Source organism: Dysidea avara, chromosome 14 (assembly GCF_963678975.1).
Source record: "Dysidea avara chromosome 14, odDysAvar1.4, whole genome shotgun sequence".
NCBI classification, from domain to species: Eukaryota; Metazoa; Porifera; class Demospongiae; order Dictyoceratida; family Dysideidae; genus Dysidea; species Dysidea avara.
This window is the reverse complement of record NC_089285.1, coordinates 2,818,228-2,839,290: the sequence shown is the minus strand read 5'-3', so window position 1 is coordinate 2,839,290 and position 21,063 is coordinate 2,818,228. Positions and strand designations below refer to the sequence as shown.

The following is a 21,063-nucleotide window of genomic DNA, read 5'->3' as shown; positions in this document are numbered from 1 at the left end:
GTAACTTAGCTACTGACTTGACTTTGACTCTGTCACAGACTACAGTCAGTGCTGTAGCTAGCAGTATAGCTACCGTAAGCCTAGATGGATTGGTCGCCAAGTAATGCCACAGAATCCCAGTTAGTGCATTTTTCTAATTCGTATTTTCTTTATCTAGATAGTTAAAGGAATGGTCAACCGAAGTTTCAACTCTAGAAGCCAAGAAATTTCGAAGTTACAGCGCTACGAAGTGCTAACAACAAAAAATCGATTTGTACAATGACAATAAACTACAGGCGTTTAATAAAACAATCATAACATATGGATGCAGTCCTCTACCAAGATGAAACTTCCACCATCGAATTCTCCACGAACAAGCAAATCCATTGCTGGGTAAGTTTTGTCTTCCTGGCCTTTCCTACGTCCACGGTGGACCGGCGAAGGCGAACGAACGTGAGAAAAAGCGATAGTGAACCGCTCATCCAACGAAAGGCAGACTAACGCTGATATCTTCTGTCTCCTTGAGAGTACTGTCACAAAACAAAGATTTTGGAACTCCGCTTTTGGGATCATGATGCTACCAAGATTTTTGGTGTTATCACTTTCCTTCATTGTGAAACAAGCATTTTATAATTAATGGATTTTCCACCCATTGTGTTCTGCGGGCCCAGCGTGCGTTTATTGCATTCTACTGTATAATTAGCTAGCTAGGCTTGCACGAACATAATTATGGAACCAATCAAAAATGTTTATGTGATTTAAGTGTTGCATGAAGTTACTAAAGTCAGTAGCGAGTGTTCTCATGTGTGGCGAGTTTCTCGCGCGGCTAGTGCATATCCACGCGATATTCCACAGGTATTGTACAGTACATTGCAAAAGAATGATCCTGCGATAAGATGCAAGCATTACTTGCATGTGTATACTCGTGACGTTACCTGTGAGCTGTACTGTAGCACTCGTGGCTATGCTTTAACATATACGTAAATCTTAAATGAATATCACTGAAGACACAGTAGTGTGCTGTGCTGTGCAGTCAAGAAAGCTGACATGCTACACCGTGAGTATTTTTACAGAAAGAAACAAAATGTGATTTTCATGCATACGTAGTTCTGTGCTCCCTTCTTATTGGCATTATTTTGTACTGCACGCACCCTATGCCTTCAGCACCCCACATACCAAGTTTGGGCAAGATTGCCTAATGTATTCATGAAATATGAACCCTCAAAATTCAGCTTTATTTCTTTGTTTAGGGGCCTTGGGGGGCTTAGAATATGTAGCTTGATTTTCTTGAACTTTGATGAATGATTTGCAGTACCAACTTTGGTGAAAATCTGTTAAACAGCTATAGAGCTATGGACGATTATTTGTATTAAAAAAGGCCAGCTTATTGTCATGCCTACAGCATAAACTGAATATGGAAATGACTTAAAAATTGGTTTGTGTATAAGTTAACCATCATAGTTCAAACCTTTTTGTGCTTTAAAAGAAATGACATAGACAACTATAGAGTTACAAGGCAAAAACCAAACAACTGTAAATCATGGGGTTGAAATACTCTAATAGAACAGTCATCATGGGGTAAAATAGTACATTAAATGTCTTGACTGCATTCAAACCAGGGACCTCCACACTGAGCACCCAAATCCTTAACCACTGAGCTGCTGCTATCACATCTGTTCACCTTACTAAATTTCTACTTTATAAATGAAAATTCTAGCTAAAATCTACTTATTAGTAACAGTTCATAATTAGATTTCATAACCCACTCTAATTTTAATTTCATTTGAAAAAAATGTGTGTTCTATTAGAGCATTACAAAATAATCAAATAAACTCTGCAATTCAATACTATTGTTTCGGTAGCAACATCAATGTCTTGTTGGACTTTTGACCAAGCTAGTTTTCCAAGAACAAATTTTTTGGTAACCAAAATAATTGTAACTTCTTTAGTATTCCATCAACTCAAAACCAATATTATGGCCATTTTGGTACCGGTTGGCAGGGTAGTACACTATGATTAAGACCTATACTCGCACCTATCATCATCATCATAATCATCAGTGCTATGTTAGCAAATCTTGTGACAAAAGGCTGGAAATTGTAAAATGATAAAGATACATGATTTGCTTTGTTAAACATCAAGCAACTGCAACTTATCACACTTTGCATGATAAATTGGGATACTCTAATAGAACAGTCACTGCAGAATAAAAATCCTATTAGACAAATAGTACAATCATGCATACCTAACTTGTTATAAACACTATTGTAAATAAATACAGGCACTATAATACACTATATCATAGTCATAGCCATGAACAAGCAAACACAAAATTATAGAGCAATTGACTACCAGTATTAACATAGATCCTTTGGCTTTGGTACCGGATTGATGCATTTTCTGTATTGGTAGAACACTGCTAGTTTGTCTTATATCATCGTCATTGCATCTGTAAATAAGAACAATGATTTGTGTAAAAAAACCTCAATGCTAGTTTACGGTTGGCTTTGGGGGTATAGAAAAAGAAGTAAAATCCATGTAAAAACAGCCAAGCTGTATAAAAGCGTGTGGCCTTTAAAAGCCTGGGTGAAAAAATATGTGAAATCAAAGATGGCAAAATGACAATACATTGTAATAATACACTAAGCCATTAATAAAATGTATTATTGTTAACATCATTGCAGCCATTTCATGGCTGCCACACAACTTTTTTTACCCAAGGCTGCACCCTTTTTATACAGCTTGGATGTTTTTGTATGGATATCTGTTTCTATAGGTGTTCCAGTATTTTTTTTATACAATAATGACTGTTCAGTGGAAAATGTAATGGACTTCAATGAGTTATTAAGAAGTAGTTATGGTATAAAAGTGGATGTTGATCTTATATCATATTGATGAAACCCAGATGAAAAATACTTGTTGTTAATGTAGTCACTTGCATACTAAAATTGGGACAGTTGTTAAACTAACAGGTTTCACTGTACCACCAAAGTAACTTAACCTTTTTTCTGGCCCAGCAAATATCTTCAAACACAGTGCCTCCTTTAGGCTTTACATAATGTGTGTGTGTATGTGTGTGTGTGTAGCTTCCTCTTCTGCCTATTTCCATTTTATAAAAGACTTTAACTCCTTAAGTTCCATCTCTGAGTTATAAATGTATCATAATATTTTTGGCTGCTGTAATAAACTATATTTACCAATCTTTGTTCCATGTTCCTCATAGTGCTTCATCGGAGAATTAGCATGAACAAAGGCCTTACTGCACATCTCTCAAATAATCTCACAAATAATCTTCCGTTGCCTTGAAACTCCTTTGCATGGTCACTCTCCAAGTGTCTCTTTAGGCTACACTTGGCAGTGTAAGTACAATGACAGCCATCTTCTATGCAGCTAAATTTCTGCACTGGTGCACCACTATATAGGAATAAAGATGATTAATTATATATGATAATCGGGCACAGTTGCTATTTTGTTATAGGCCACTATTTGGTGATTTTCTGTTTTTCACCAGAAAATTCCAAATGTTAGAGTGCAGTCAGGTGGGTCATTACCATTGTCCATTACCCCTCATACATTGCCACAATCAAGCTAGCTATACTCATTATTTTCATACCTCTATACTCTCCAGGGCCTGATATATACTCTCTGCATAATAGGCAATTTACTAACTTAGCTAACTCGATATAGCTACATAATTATAGTCATCCACAATCAGATCCATTCGAGGATCAATTTCTTACTTATAAACTTCATGTGCACTGCACCAATATTTTACATTCTCTTAGCTACGATGCACAAGGTAGTTACTGTATGAGTGCAGCAATCTTGAACTGAACTGCACATCCTCAATATTTGGTTAATCAGATGAAATAATGGTTAAATTGTAAATAATGGGAAATACGTGCTGCAGTAAAAAAAAAAACATGCGGGCGCTGATGAAAAACAGAAAATCATTTAATAGTGGCCTTATTACAGTGAAATAGACATAATAGTAGATGAAAACTTGCAAGTGATCTGTTCATCACAGGGAATTATTATTATTAGTTCACTGCATGATAGCATCATGGAATAAGTTACAGTAGCTAACTAGGGAAGAAATTTAGATAACTTTCAAATAAAATGCAAGGAAAACTTAAATTACAAGATCTAAGGGGTAGAATCAAGTTGTACAGATGCTGATTATAGATATGTCAAGCCCTGGCAGAAGACAGTAAGCATAATTGTATTAAAGGACAGAAATAACCTTACGGGTTTTACTGATATGGGTTTTGTTTTGGCATTTCCGATATTAATGTCACCAAATGAAGCCGATAACTGATAGCTGCAATACACAGTTTAAGGCTCAAACAAATACTGGTTTACTGTATTCGAATATTTGCTCAGCTCTAACGAAATTAGTCAAATAATTGGTGTAAGGTTTAATTGCAATTCATTAATGGACCTTATCCGCAATGACATCAAATTGTTAAATGGCGGCCGATAGTGTGGACACTTTGTACAGGGGGTATTGGGAGAGATGGCAGTTCGCTATGTTAACAGTCACATACTGCAACAAGGGGCAGGGTGAGGCATACATACTTAATTTCAAGACAAATGTGCATGGTTTTGCATCGATACCAAAACTTAAGTATGGTTTCATCTAGGGGACTATTTCACATTGCCATATCACGCTAACTAGCCTCTTACCTTTATTATCCAATAGTTATATGTCGTGAAATCCACAAACAAAGTTCATTTTAGTGATTACAGACGAAGTGCCCACACTATACATGGCCATTTAGTCAATTATGATGTCATTGCGGATAAGGTCCATTAAGGTGACCACTACCAAGAAGCCTACAAATAACCACACACAGCTTTGTGGCTTTGTATGAATAACTTTACTACGAAAGAGATGCCTTCTGAAAGGATTATCACAGCGATACTCTGATAGAAAGTGATTGTAACAAAGTAGAAGTACCTGGAGTAAGCCACAAATCCGTACAAAGTCTTGCGCTTTCAGCGATTCACTGTGGAATTAGTATATCTTCATCAATTAGTGACTGCCTAATTCTATTACTACTCTTCACTTTATCACCATAGTCCTTTCCTTTTTATTACTTTCATTAGCATCACCTTCCGCTTCGTTAATTACTGACAGCTAATCACGTGTCACCATATAAATGATCACGTGCGAATAATCATTTGTTAATTTTATTATTCGGCTACAAAGCAAACGAATATTAATCCAAATATTCGGCTAATCGTTGAGCCTTAACACAGTTGTCAGCAAATTATAAAATGTATTTACCTACCCTACAACAATATGTGCATGCATTCAATATTATGCTCTAGCTATGCCTGTGGTGGTAGCTAGTGATTTGGCTTCTATTGTGCAATCCAGACAATTAGGCACCCACCAACATTTTAATGTATACCCCCTTGCAGCCTTAAACGAATATTTTTGCATTATTCTGCATTTTAATGGCTTGTGAAGAAGGTGGTATATACAGCAAGCTTCCTTGGTTATCCTGTGACTCTTCTTAAGGTACTATAGCTGCTTCATAGTTTAAGACTATGATAAACTGTTCAGCAATAAACTAAAAAATGTGCATTTATATGACTTCTCACAGTGTAGCACTTGCTCACAAGTAACATTAACCTACTGGCACTAAACAGCTGCACGGATAATTTACCAAACCAATATATAATCTGTTTATGTATAGTCTGTTTATGTATAAACTATTGCTACTGTATAAATATCAGTAGTGACATCGGTCCTCATACCGTTTTGTACTGATATACCGATATGGGTAAAAATTTCCATATTGTTGGCCAATATTTTAGCCGATCCGATGATCGGTACAACTCTAGAAAATAGGCATGGTCATTCTCAGCAGTATTCAAAATGCCATCTTTGTCACTTGAGAGTTATGTATTGTATTGACAGGTGTTGGTGCATTTTGTTGAAGAGAGTGTTACCCGCAACTCTTCATGATTAAAGTAGCATGTGGGGCCTCAACAATGAAGGTGTACTATAGTGTAGAAGGAGGGTAGTGCAATATTAATATATAGTTGCAGACCAGCAGCCTCCAAAACATTATTGCAGGGTATGTATATAACGCTTAATAGCGGGATCACAATGCAGGCAATGCAATATACTAACAGCAAATGTTGTAAGGGGCTAATGTTAAACTATACAAGCAGTCATGCCATATTTGTGGTAAACTGCATTGAAGTATGCAATGTTATAAGCAGGTGTATACAGGTACTGTATGTTTCGCAAATTGCTTTGTATGTATGCTGAAATGTGTTACCAGTCTGGTACATATTGAGCTGCAGACATGAGATAATGTGTATGTACCAATATATAATCACAGCCATGGCTATTTGTGTGGTATACTCACACATATAGCTAAGAAGAGTTAGAGTCTGTATAACTGTATGGTAAGCTAAGTAATTAGGGATACCTGTGGGCCCACAGGTATTACACTCCCGGTACCATAGGGTCCCAGTGCCAGAGTATGGATCTCCGAGGTGGTTTGAAGTGCCCTCAGACTACAATGGGACATATCCCACTATTGAATTAGAAAAACTGTTTTGTCCCCACCTTTTCGTTTCTAAGGCTTAAACAAACATCATTTGTTGCACTATGAAGCCTCCCACGCAGTGTCCCACTGTAGGTTTAAGTATATGCCTGAAGCCATACACTGTGAAATTGGTGGCGGGGTTGTGGGCTGGGGTATGGCTTTAGTGGTGGCCTTGGGGTTGTTAAGGGGCCACGCCTTGGTGCTGGGCTTGTGCTTTTGAGTTTGCAGTGTGTGCTTCAGTGGTTAACTAGTGTGGATTGACATGTTAAGTTGTGCAGCAGTTATTTGAATGGCTGGTGAGCAAAAACACTGGCCCTCTTGTTAAGAGGTGTGCAATAGGCAGTGGCCCTTCTATTTAGGAGGTGAGCAGAAAAACAAAGGCCCTCTTGTTAAGAGGTGTGCCCTCCTTTTTAGGAGGTGAGTATTTTACAGTGGTCCTCATTTAAAAGTTTTCTAATGTTCCTATGTTCTCCCAAGAATATTCCATATAAGTATTTAATCAACTAAAGTGTCAAGCACACCCCATCTTTATGGTAGTAGTACTATATACCTATGCGATTGCAATGGTTGCTAGATAGCTAATACAGAGGCATGCCAACTCACCTGACGAAGTAGTGTATGTTCTATTAGAGTAAATGCATTGTTTATTAGTGCATGCTTTGTTATGAATACCTGAGTTACTAACCTTTGGTGTATTTTTAACTTGACATTGTTGTCCAAGGTTTTATTGCAGCCTGGTGGTGCAGCAGAAATCCATTCTCATTAGGTAAAAAAATATCTAGCTGTTTTTATAGTGTACACATTATTGTCTTGCACTTACACAACATAGAGTAGATGAAGTGTTGCTGGCACTGAGACTCATTAATTATGATAATTTAACTCATGCACTTAGGAAAAGCCATTCTTCCATACAACAGTGTGCATAATACTACAACTTATAAATAAATAAATAAAAATACACAACAATACGGACAGTCTGCAAAAATCAACAAAATAAGTAACTCCAAAACTCACAAACATCATTCAATACCTCTACCATCTGAGCACACCACTTGTTACTGCAGAAACAAGTACATGATACTCCAATGGGCACATCAATGCAGCTTTGATATGTATTACAGGGCAACATGCATAATGTATGAGTTGCAGCTAAAGGGATACATCTGCATCCAATATAAGTAAAACAGTACAATAGCACCAATTAGGCCAATAGTGGTGATAATCATGATAAAGTTTAAATAGATAATTATTAATTAACTACTTAGCCAAATTTACATTCCCAACGAGCTCCGGCATGCAAAACCTTTATTATTTGCATTGCTGATTTGACAGGCATCTTGAAGTGATATGTATATTTAAAACATAACACATAAGCACCAAATATGATCTCCAGTACAATAAACTGCAATTAGGATAATTTTTCATGGGCAGTGAATTTCTTTTTGTAGATCACCCATATTGTGTGCATCATATTGATCTAATAGCAAGCCTCTGGTAGCCATTGTAACTATGAGCATATGGCAGTGAACTAGTACTAGGGTTCTTGGATGACACTCAGCACACAATGAGTGAAGCGTAACCCTCATGCTGTGGCCCTGGTCACCCATAAACTGTCACATATGAGAGGTATGCACATTAGAAATTAAATCCTATTGGCAGACTTAATTCTTGGGCTTAGCTGCTCCTGGTAGAACCACAAAGTCAGTTTGCTGTACACTGATTTGCTTGGTGACCATACCTTTTTGACACTGATTAATAGAAAGCTCAAATATGTTTTATTTGCAGGCTATACTAATTACACATCAGGTGCGAGTGAGAGTTTTGGTGAGAATCAGCCTGAATAGGCAAGTTGACTGTTGTAAAGTCACGTTGTATTCATTGGAATTATTATATGTAATTTGCTCATATCCCACGACTGGTTTATTTGCTACTTGTCTCATTTTCGGTATTGACTTGCATACATGCGTTTGTATGCAGTGTGCCTCTTCTGTGATTATATAGAGAAGGTTGTCTCTGCCTGTCTTCGTTGGTATGTGCAGCAGTATCTTCCAGATGGTACAGTAGTTTCTACAACTCAGGGATTTGGCTGGCCAATTCTTAGTGGCAAGCAATTTCAATGTGTACCTGCCTGAGAGGATTGGAGTGATCCAGGGCAGGATCCTTTGTCTGTAGCTTCTTAATAGACAAGTTGATGAATGATGTTACTAAATACACAGAGCACAAATCATGTTAAGCATACAACCTAACCACCTGTCTAGGCTGCCTTCCAGCAGAACTATGTACACACGTGCACTCAGTCCAACACTCGATCATCAGCACTCATTTGTATATGGCTTCCCAGAAACACTTATTACATGTAGGAATAAGTAGCCTTTAGCCTTCTAACATACACCATTGGCACTAGACGATGGCTGGAAGAAACTTGTCCATGCATCAGCTATATTTGTTTTCTTTCACTGCGCTACTGAAGGCCAAACACTATAAATATTGAAGCAGGGATTCAAACTATAACTATCTTGATAGAGCAGCCCACCTCAGGGTCATATCAGGATGTATATCAGGGCACACTGAATATTATTGATTATACTATATAGTATATGTATGTGTGTTTGTGCACCTATATGGCTTGGAGGGAAGGCTATAAGCCTTTCTATAGCCTTAGAAATCGCTATGGCTTCAAAGTCGGGAACCCCAGGTATTTGTCCTCCAAGCCTCATGCAATCAGGGGAGCCATAGTTCGTGGTTATGCATATAAGTGGTACTGTTTTAAAATATAGGTGAACTGTGGAACCCTTCATAACTTATCAAAACAACCACCATCATTAGACGGAGGTTGACAAGAGAACCAGTTGTGTCGCATGACGAACTGGTTGTGTTATTGTATTGACCAACATTAAATGAAGTTTAACTAGTTAAACAAGGTTAATGTTGGGAGATAATTGCCTGTGTATGGAATAATATCACTTACCAACAGCTAATAGTAGATGACCAGGTGGGTGAAATATGGTAAAGAGGTTCCACAATGCAAAGCAGGCGAAAGAAGCGTGAGCATTAATCAGGGTGACTCGCAAATGCATGCACCAGAAAGAGCACGCAGATAAGGTATGTATCAAGACCACATGGTATAAAAGGCCTGTCCCCCACCCCTAGATTTAGGAGACTACATTCAAATTGGTGTATATACTGTGTATATAAGCAGTGCAAATAAAAGAATAACAGAATTATAAACTAAATAATTTTTAAAATGATGCATATAATATTATAGTTATATTGGGGGAGGATATACACCACATGCCAAGTAGACTCATGATCCAGTTTTTCCCCAATCCATGAGTAGCTTTCAATTCAAGGTTAGCCTGAGGTGTGATAGTGCAGGATTTCAGTATAGTGCACCAAGGCATGTACTTGAGTAAAATGTGATTTTTACAGTTTGTGTTGCACTAGCTGCAACAATGTAAATTTTACCATACAAGTACCTCAAGTAACTCTACCCTCTGAAGTGTTGGTTGTTATGGAAACTTGTTTTAATTGGACGCTAATTGGATTTTACTGCATTTTGGATTTTTGTATCTACTGTTTGGTATTACTTCAAATCTTGATATCCCCTAAACACATCTGGCTATCAGTGCAAATTGTAAAATTTATCTACAAGTACACGAAAAAATTTGGAATTTTCAACTAGAGTAGGGACCATAGCACATCGATAAAAAGTACTGAAACAATTTAAGTTGGAGTAGTTCATGATATGAAATCACAGTAAAACAATAAGAAGTGTTATATCCCTACTGTGCACTTCTTATTGTTTTACTGTGATTTCATATCATGGGCTACTCCAACTTGTTTCAGTACTTTTTATCAATGTGCTATGGTCCCTACTCTAGTTGAAAATTCCAAATTGTTTCGTGTACTTGTTTGTTTTTTTTGTTTTTTTGCAAATAATTTTATTATGACTGGTGAACCCATGCATACTGACACCACGCGCCTGCGTGGCCCAGCTATATCAATTATCGTCTGAAAAATGAAGTATCCACTACGCTTCGTTTTCAGCTATGTTCAACCCGTTACACAGCATTTCGAATCAAGAACTTTCCCGGAAGCACCTCTACAATCTACGCATACCAAAAGAAATGGTGCCGCGCCCCAATTTTATTAATTATCGTTTGAAAAGTTAAATATCCATTACGCTTCGCTGTCGGCTATGTTCAGCCCGTTACACAGCAATACGAATCAAAAACTGTTTGAAAAGCACCTCTGCATATCAAAATAGCCACTATGAAAAATACGGATGATTTCCGTTTTGAAGGGAAGCCATCACGTGCTCACGCCAAATCGACGCCTTTCCCTGTCAACAAAGATGAATGGGACACGAGGGAGGACACTGGTAAGTCCATGAAGAATGCTTTGTACGTACTGCGGTATGCCAAAAGGCACCTGTCAGGCCGAACGACGTCGAACAGTGAAAAAATAAAGCCCGTAGCCGCCTAGCCGTTATCGAGTTACGCTTGTCTGAAGGCATCAGTCAGTCAGTTACTTACTCAGTCAGTCAGTAGAAAATTCCGTTGAATAAAATTTTTTTTAAATTCAGTAGCAACTTGTTGAAAGCATTTCAGGTCTATCTGAAAACTTGTTTGGGCTTAGTTTTACCTCACCAATACTGCCTCATCGTCGCCGGTAAGGGAAAATTGAGGTTGGTTTTTAGGTGATATTATTTCGTGGGCCACGCCTACTCCTTTGTGGTCCCTACTATACAGTTACTATCGTACCGTATGATAAATACTTTGTAAGAGAAAATGTCCATTTTAGGCGATTTCGTGAAAACGTTTCTCCTCCCATAGATAGATAATTGCTAATAAAAATTTTATTGACACCTATGTGTGCATGACAGATGGGGTTAAATTTCCTACAAAGCAGATTTTGAAATAACTGTTTATAGTTGGAAGCAGAAATAAAAAACACTTAAAAACCACAGAAAATAGCCCAAATTCTAATTAATGCACACCAGAAATCAGTGTAAATTTGAAGAATTTTAATTAATTTTTGGTAGGATAATTATGCCTGATACTTGCCCACTTCAACCAGGGGTAGCAAAAGTTCATAACTACAAACAGGTTTGTTTTATAGAATATCGTAAAAATCTTGATGTCCTATACAAATGTATGGGGAACTCACAGAGCCACTATTAGGATGCCTTAGAAAATTAAATTTACAGAGTGAGTTTTAGGATACATTTTAATTATATTCATGTATGTTTGGTACATATACTGACCATTATGCAAAAAATGTGGTAAATTTTCATTTACTCAAGTTCATGCCTTGGTGCACTATAGGATTAATGGGATGGCCTTAGAAATCCCTGGGGCTTTAAAGTTGGTAACCCCCAGGTATCTCTCCTCCAAGCCTCATGCAATCAGGAGAGCCACAATTCGTAGCTATACATAGAAGTGGTCCTGTTTTAAAAATATAGGTAAATCGTGGAACCTTGCACAACTTACCAAAACAATCACCATCATTAGACAGAAATTGACAAGAGAACCAGTTGTGTCACATGACAAACTGGTTGTGTTATTGTATTGACCTTAATTTAAAGATATTTAAACTCCATGTTGTTGCCAACACACATGGTTTTACATTGTAATTTTGGGAATAAATAATACCAAATGTGTAGGAATCAGGAATTATGTCAGTGGTAGCACAAGCATCACTACATTTATTTTAACTAATGTATTCACAATTATAATGTGTGCAAATAGACAGTTTTTTACATGTTTTATGAATTTAAATGTAGTGAAGTATGTTCCAGCACATTTGCCACTTAACAATCAAAACTGGATTGGAAAAATTGAAACTGCATTGTTTGATAACACTGGAGGAATATTTCAGTCACATGATCACAGAGTAGCTGTTATAGTACCAAGTGGTGCTATTCCTGCTGGAGTTAAGGCAGAACTAAAGTTTGCGGCAACCTTGGTAGCACCAGTGAAGTTTAAATCAGATTTTGTGCCAGTTTCTGCCATAGTTTGGCTTTGTATGGATGTAGTCCTGCAGAAACCCATAAAATTGTACTTGCCACATTTTGTTTCTGTCAAAAGCAAGTTTCATACAAGCAGCCTTCATTTTGTAAAAATGGCACACTCAGGCAATTATAAGAATGTTGTTGATGGTGGACAGTTCATTATCGGTGAAACATTTGGAATGATAGAAATTGATCATTTTTGCTATTATTGTATAGCAAATAATACTAAAGTGGAAGACATTCCTGACAACAAATACAAGATCATAGTCATGAAACATGAGAAGCCAAAAGATGATTTTTGGAGATGTGATGTTTGTATACTACCTTCTCTTATCACATGTATAAAGGTAACTAAAAATCAGTAGCACAGTTTGACATTTAGAACTGTACACTTCTGGACATTGAAATGTTGTTATTCATCATGTACATTATAAACTGATGTAAGTCAACTCTTGTGGATCTTCTAATCAGCTGTTTGTGAAGTTTAAAATGCACACGTACTCCAATCCCCATTACTCATTCACCATTGTTCGACAATACACAAACAAACGTACATGTTAAACAACATTGGTGCTAAACCACTATTTTGCCTCAATCTCCTCTGCAACCCTTGATCAAGTTGTTCCACCCCCTCATAAAATGACTTCACTATATCAATCAGTGCATCAGGTTTACCTAATATCATTAAATCTATCCACAAAATGTTCTGCAGTACTGACTGAATCGTATACTTTCTTTAGGTCAACAAAGGTAAGATCGAGTTTGGTGTTATGCTTGATGGACTTTCCACTAACTGTCTTACAGCAGATATATTATGTCAGTGCAACCTCGTCCTCGTCTTAGTCCACATTGACACTCAGGTAACTCCTGTTCTGCCACACTCTGCAATCTATCTTGAATAAATATACCAGTTAGCTTCCCTGCAGTCTCAAGTAATGATACATCTTTACAGTTGTCGCTATTCTTCAAGACATCCTTATTTGGTATAGAAACTATTATGGCGTGAATCCAGTCTTTACTTTCTTTCCATACTGCTTGGAGAATGACTACAATCAACCTCACAAACTCAACATTGTCACATCCCACCTTTAGCATCTCAGGGAAAATGTTGGTGTCTTCCCATTATTCAGCATGCATGCTCAGATCCCTAGCAACCTCTTGTAATGTTGGACACTGGCCAAAAATTTATCTACTGTCCTTTGTCCTTTTTAAATAGTGATGGTTCATCATAATGACTTGTAGTGTTAAAAATTTTCTCCAATGATCAAACTGTTTGACTGGGAAGTACACAAGGATTACCATTTTTATCATTACAGTTATGGCCAATAAACAATCTATTTTTCCTAGCTGTAGATCTCTGATGTTCCAAACATCCTAACCTCCAAAAAATTGCCTTTGAATTCACTTTAAATCTTATCTTCCAGAACTACTCAACCCTTTTCTGTAATTGTTTCACCAAATATGGCTTCAAACAACCAACAATTAACTTAAGAAACCAGTTATGCTGTCTCTTCTCAGAATGACCAAGATGTTCCTCACTCACTTCAATCATAGCAGATTGTAAATTCTCCCACTAGATTTCACCGTTGCATCCTGAGGTCACCCATCTCTTGCTTTGTCCTACATATATATCTTTCAGTATTTGTTGGTCTTCTCTTTTGTTTTCATTTTCTTCAAAAGATTTACTACTATACATTGTATCTCCTTTCCATTTTTCCTTCTCCACATGACAATGCCTATTAGTTCTCAGTGTAGTACACAGAAAATGGTGATCAGTATTGCATTCAGCACCTCTTAAACAGAGAAATCCAAACATACTTTCCTGTCACTCTGCCTCATAATAAAATAGTTAATACAACTCCATTGCATAAAACATTTTCATTATGGTCCATTGTTCTCCACTAACTTCTCCTGAGCATTAAATCAACTTTTCAGATGGAGTAGAAGATAGTGTTGTACTTATTACTTGTTACAGCCACTGCAATGAAACACGCTACAGTTATATATTAGCAGTAACTAGTAATATATTATCTAATCCAAAACAGCCAAGCTGTAAAATAAGAGTGCGGCCCTCAAAAAAACTATGGTGAAAAAAGATGTGAAACCCAAGGTGGTGGCCAAGAAATGGCTGTGATGGTAGGTTAATGGTAAAAATTTAATAATGACAATTCAGGTGAATTTTGTGCCAAGACCAAGCGGCACCAAATTCACCTGAATTGTCGTTATTAAATTTTTTACCATTAACTTACCATCATAGCCACTTCTTGGCCGCCACCTTGAATTTCACATCTTTTTCACCATAGCCTTTTTGAGGGCCGCACTCTTTTTACAGCTTGGCTGTTTTGGATTAGATTTCACTTCTTTGTGCATTTGTATGCCCCAAAGCTGGCCCAGCTTTGGGCCTTTTTAAACCTATTTTTTTTTCTTTACTACAGGAAGAAGACAAAGATGAAGCAAATTTTAAATACTTTAACTATTTCTGATTTTATCAGTAAATGTACAAATTATATATATATATATATAATACATATATTTATTACATAACAATTATTCCCTACAGATAACTTCTTTGTAGCTGATCTCTCTACTGGGTGACTTGAAATGTAACCGAAGTCTCTACAGGGTGATTTGTTTGCAGCTGAACTCTCTACATGGTAGTTTCTTTGCAGCTGAACTCTCTACAAGGTGACTTCTTCTAGCTGAATTCTCTACAGCGTGATCTTTTTGTAGCTGAACTCTCTACATGGTAGATTCTTTGTAGTTGAACTCTCTACAAGGTGACTTCTTCTAGCTGATCTCTGTTTGTAGCTGAACTCTCTACAGGGTGATTTGTTTGTAGCTGATCTCTATATGGGTTACTTGTTTTTAGCTGATCATGATCTCTTGAATTCTCTTCAAGGTGACTGCTCTATTAGGATGACTGCTCTATTAGAGTATCTCGATCTCGCACTTGCTACTGACACCAAGTTGGATTTCATGTTATAACTCTGTGGCTTTAAGTCTGATTCTTCTACGCCATTGAAGAGCCTTTACTCCATCTGCACAGTGATTTTCAAAGCATTTCTTAAAGTGGTTTTTCTGGTAGGCATGGCAAATGTAGGTCACTGGTAGACCCTAAGAATTACTCTTCTGTAAAGCATTATTATTATCAAGACACACGTTGTGCAGCTCAAGAAGCCGGCGCACCACACCGTGAGTATATTAACAGAAAGAAAGAAAACACAATTTTCACACCTTTGTAGCTCCATATTCCCTTATCTGATTGAAACCAAATTTGCTTCATAAGTGCCGGCTAGGTAGGGGAGTCCATATTCCAAATTTGAAGAAAATCGCTCCAGCCATTTCTGAGATACGAGCGGCCAAAGTTAGGGGTTTTTTCTTCATTTTTTTCTTCTAGCAATTTCCAATCTACTGATTTTTCACACACGCTTTTGCTAATCAAAATACAACCATTCAATAAATGTTTTACAAGCTGCTGTTGTAGTACGTGACAGCCAATGCTTTGTACTCCGTAATGCACTTTGCCAAATTAAATATCATTCAGTATTTATTGAAATACGCGAAATCAAAGCTCTAAAAATAAAATTCCCTATTGGAAGCTCATACAAAAAATTTGTACAACAAAATGTATGGGAAAGTACGGGATTTTACGGCACCACTTATTGTCATAAATTATCGAGTTTTCTGCAAGTTTCTGTGGCCTGTGAGGCTGAAAAAAGTCATCCTGGGCAAAGTGGACATGCTGATTTTGAATTTACCATCCGTTTTTTGGTGAAGAGATGTTTTCCGATGGTCCACGACAAAAGTATGTCTTGTAAAAAGGAATCTAATCCAAAACAGCCAAGCTGTAAAAAAAGTGTGCGGCCCTCAGAAAGGCTATGGTGAAAAAAGATGTGAAATCCAAGGTAGCGGCCAAGAAATGGCTGTGATGGTAGGTTAATGGTAAAAATTTTAATAACGACAATTCAGGTGAATTTTTGTGCCGCTTCACAAAATTTACCTAAATTGTCATTATTAAAATTTTTACCATTAACCTACCATCACAGCCATTTCTTGGCCGCCACTTTGGATTTCACATCTTTTTTCACCATAGCCTTTCTGAGGGCCACACACTTTTTTTACAGCTTGGCTGTTTTGGATTAGATTTCATTTCTTTTTGTATTTGTATACCCCAAAGCCGGCCTATGGCCAGCTTTGGGACTTTTTTAACCTATGTTTTTTTCTTTACTACAGGAAGAAGAAAAGATGAAGTAGATGTACTTTAAATATTTTATCAGTAAATGTACAAATTATATATACTGTATAATACATATGTGACCGGATTTGCGAAAAGGGGTCTTCCACACACATCCAATTTGCCAACTTTGACAATTGATACCTTCAGATTGGAAAGAGCTATTGCCTTGAAATTTGGGTAGTGGTGAACACCACTATAGCTGAATACATGGTGAAATTTTCAGGTTAATATGTTACTTGAACACTGAGTTATGGTCACCAACGTTTACGGAATTGGATGTGTGTGGAAGACCCCTTTTCGCAAATCCGGTCACATATATTGATTACAGAAATCTCCATGGTGGTTTCTTTGTAACTGAACACTCTACAAGGTGACGTCTTCTAATTGCTCTCTCTACAGGGTGAATTGTTTGTAGCTGAACGATCTACAAGGTAACTTCTTCTAGCTGATCTCTCTACAGGGTGATGTGTTTGTAGCTGAATTCTGTATAGGTGATTTGTTTGCAGCTGAGCTCTTTACAGAATGGTTTCTTTGTAGCTGAACTCTCTAAAAGGTAGCTTCTTCTAACTGATCTTTCTACAGGGCAATTTGTTTCTGGCAAAATTTTCTACAGGGTGATTTCTTTGCAGCTGAACTCTCTACATGGTGGTTTCTTTGTAGCTGAACTATCTACAAGGTAATTTCTTCTAGCTGATCTCTCTACAGGGAGATTTGTTTGTAGCTGAACTATCTACAAGGTAACTTCTTATAGCTGATCTCTCTACAGGGTGATTTGTTCGTAGTTGAATTCTGTACAGGTGATTTGTTAGCAGCTGAGCTCTTTACAAAATGGTTTCTTTGTAGCTGAACTTTCTCCAAGGTAACTTCATCTAACTGATCTTTCTACAGGGTGATTTGTTTGTAGCTGAACTATCTACAAGGTAATTTCTTCTAGCTGATCTCTCTACAGGGTGATTTGTTTGTAGCTGAATTCTGTACAAGTGATTTGTTTGCAGCTGAGCTCTTTACAGAATGGTTTGTTTGTAGCTGAACTCTCTACAGGGCAGCGTTGAAACCGGGTCACTACTGCTGACCCGGATGACCCACTGACCCGGATAGCAATCCGGGTTGCTATCCGGGTCAGACCTGGATGTGACCCGGATTGACCCGGATTAAATTAAGCCGAGGCGCGCTATAAGAGCTATGTTTCGGGTATTCTCGAGCGAGCGAGACTACGTTTTGAGCGTTCGATTCGTGTTGAGTAAACGAGTAGTTATGTGATAACTAAGCCGGTAAGTTTATAATTTAAAATCAGTCAGTGGGTTTGGTTCCACGTAGCTACTGTGAGTTTACAGACAGCAATTGGGTGTGGCTTCATACATACTTAGTATTGCAATTTCCCAATATATTAAAATGGGTGTGGCTCACAAAAGCACTTATCCTGCTGCAAGACTAGACCTAGACTATATACAACTCATACATTAATCGATTAGTGGGCGTGGCTCCACGTAAGCTTGCAGACAGAAACAGACACAGTTTCATGCTACAGACTGCACTTACTAATAAATGGGCGTGGCTGAGCGTATGTTTGTAACGCGATAAGTGGGCGTGGCTCACGAAAGAGCTACGCGACTAGCGTTTATAGGTTCCACGTCGTTAAACGATCAATTTCGTTTCTCACGTGATCCAATCCGGGTCAAACCCGGATAATTTGTAAACCGAGTCAGACCCGGATGACCCGACCCGGTTTCAACGCTGCTACAGGGTGATTTTTTTGTAGCTGAAATCCCTACAAGGTAACTTCTTCTAGCTGATCTTTCTACAGGGTGATTTGTTTGTAGCTGAGTTCTCTACAGGGTGTTTGTATGCAGCTGAATTATCTACATGGTGGTTTCTTTATAGCTGAACTCTCTACAAGGTGACTTCTTCTAGCTGATCTCTCTACAGGGTGATTTGTTTGTAGCTGAACTCTCTACAAGGCGATACTTCTAGGTGATCTCTCTACAGGATTCCTTGTTTCTAACTGAACTCTCAACAGGGTGATCTGTTCATAGCTGAACTTTCTACTGGGTGATTTGTTTGCAGCTGAACTCTCTAAATGGTGGTTTCTTAGTAGCTGAGTTCTCTACAAGGTGATTTGTTTGCAGCTGAACTCTACATGGTAGTTTCTTTGTAGCTCTACAATGTGACTTCTTCTAGCTGAACTCTCTACAAGGTGACTTGTTTCTAGCTGATCTCTCTACAGGGTGACTTGTTTCTAGCTGAACTCTCTACAGGTGATTTGTTTGCAGCTGAACTCTCTACATGGTTTATTTCTTTGTAACTGAACTCCCTGCAAGATGACTTCTTCTAGCTGATCTCTCTACAAGGAGATTTGTTTGTAGCTTAACTCTCTGCAGGTGATTTGTTTGCAGCTGAACTCTCTACATGATGGTTTCTTTGTAGCTGAACTCTCTACAAGGTAATTTCTTCTAGCTGATTTCTCTACAGGCCGATTTGTTTGTAGCTGAACTCTCTACATGATGGTTTCTTTGTAGCTGAACTCTCTACAAGGTAACTTCTTCTAGCTGATCTCTCTACAGGACAATTTGTTTGTACCTGAACTCTCACATGATTGTTTCTTTGAAGCTGAACTCTCTACAAGGTGATTTCTTCTAGCTGATCTTTCTACAGGGTGATTTGTTTGTAGCAGAACTCTCTACAAGGAAACTTCTTCTAGCTGATTTCTCTACAGGGAGATTTGTTTGTAGCTGAACTCTCTATACATGATTTGTTTGCGGCTGAATTCTCTACATGATGGTTTCTTTGTAGCTGAACTCTCTACAAGGTAACTTCTTCTAGCTGATCTCTTTACAGGGTGAATTGTTTGTAGCTGAACGATCTACAAGGTAACTTCTTCTAACTGATCTCTCTACAGGGTGATTTGTTTGTAGCTGAACTCTCTACAAGGAAACCTCTTTTAACTGAGCTCTGTACAGGGTGAATTGTTTGTAGCTGAACTATCTACAAGGTAACTTCTTCTAGCTGATCTCTCTACAGGATGATTTGTTTGTAGTTGAACTATCTACAAGGTAACTTCTTCTAGCTGATCTCTCTACAGGGTGATTTGTTTGTAGCTGAATTCTGTATAGGTGATTTGTTTGCAGCTGAGCTCTTTACAGAATGTTTTCTTTGTAGCTGAACTCTCTACAAGGTAACTTCTTCTAACTGATGTATCTACAGGGTCACTAGTTTGTAGCTGAATTCTCTACATGGTGGTTTCTTTGTAACTGAACTATCTACAAGGTGACATCTTCTAGCTGATCTTTCAACAGGGTGATTTGTTTGTAACTGAACTCTCTACAAGAAAACTTCTTCTAACTGATGTCTGAACAGGGTGAATTGTTTGTAGCTGAACTCTCTACAGGGTGATTTGTTTGTAGCTGATCTCTATACAGGTTACTTATTTCTAACTGATCTCTTGAATTGTGTTCAGGGTGACTGCTCTATTAGAGTATCTCGATCTCGCACTTGCTACACCAAGTTGGATTTCGTGTTATAACTCCGTGGCTTTAAGTCTGATTCTTCTAGACCATTGAAGAGCCTTTCTAAGATGATAACTCCATCTGTACAGCGATTTTCAAAGCATTACCCCAAGTGGTTTATCTGGTAGGCGTGGCAAGCATAATAATAATAATAAAATAAAAAATTAGCTAATCTCGATTGCGTAATTGTTACACACTGTTGATTTTTCGCTGTATCTTCCTGGTTTTTAGCTCCATTTCTTTCAAACCACAAAAGGTTTGAGGTTCAATAGTTAACCTATTTACCCACCGATTTTCAGCTGCTTCCCATACGCGGTTTGCCCTGTAGGCGTGACAACATATTGGTGTTATTTTTCGTGCATAATCGCTCATAACTCTTTTCCTGTTTATGGTATTCCAGCCAATGTTGGTACCGAGATGCGCCTTTATACCCCCCTTCTGTGTGCCACATTTCAAGGCAATCGGATAACGCGTTCGCGTTTTATAGCAGTTTTTGTAAGTGTGCGAAAAGAGGAAGAAAAATAAGAAGAAAAAAAACCCGAAGAAACTAAGCCAATTTTTGAAGTCGCATATCTCAGGAATGCCTGAAGCGATTTCGTTCAAATTTGGAATGTGGAGTACTGAAGTTGGAGGGAATGTACACAGCAAAATTTGTCTTGTTTAATCAAGGCAGCACAGAGCTACGGAGGTGCGAAAATTGCGTTTTCTTTCTTCCTGTCAATATACTCACGGGGTTGCGCGCCGGCTTCTTGGGCCGCACGA

At 37.9% G+C, this 21,063-nt stretch overlaps 1 protein-coding gene across 1 annotated transcript in view; it reads left to right on the top strand.

Moving 5' to 3' along the window:
• Positions 1-21,063, top strand: part of LOC136244276 (uncharacterized) — a 93,153-nt gene that overhangs the window by 32,701 nt on the left and 39,389 nt on the right. The window contains exon 11 of the mRNA XM_066035821.1: positions 12,334-12,908. Coding sequence (XP_065891893.1) covers positions 12,334-12,908 — 575 coding nt within the window. The remainder of the gene's footprint in view (positions 1-12,333; positions 12,909-21,063) is intronic.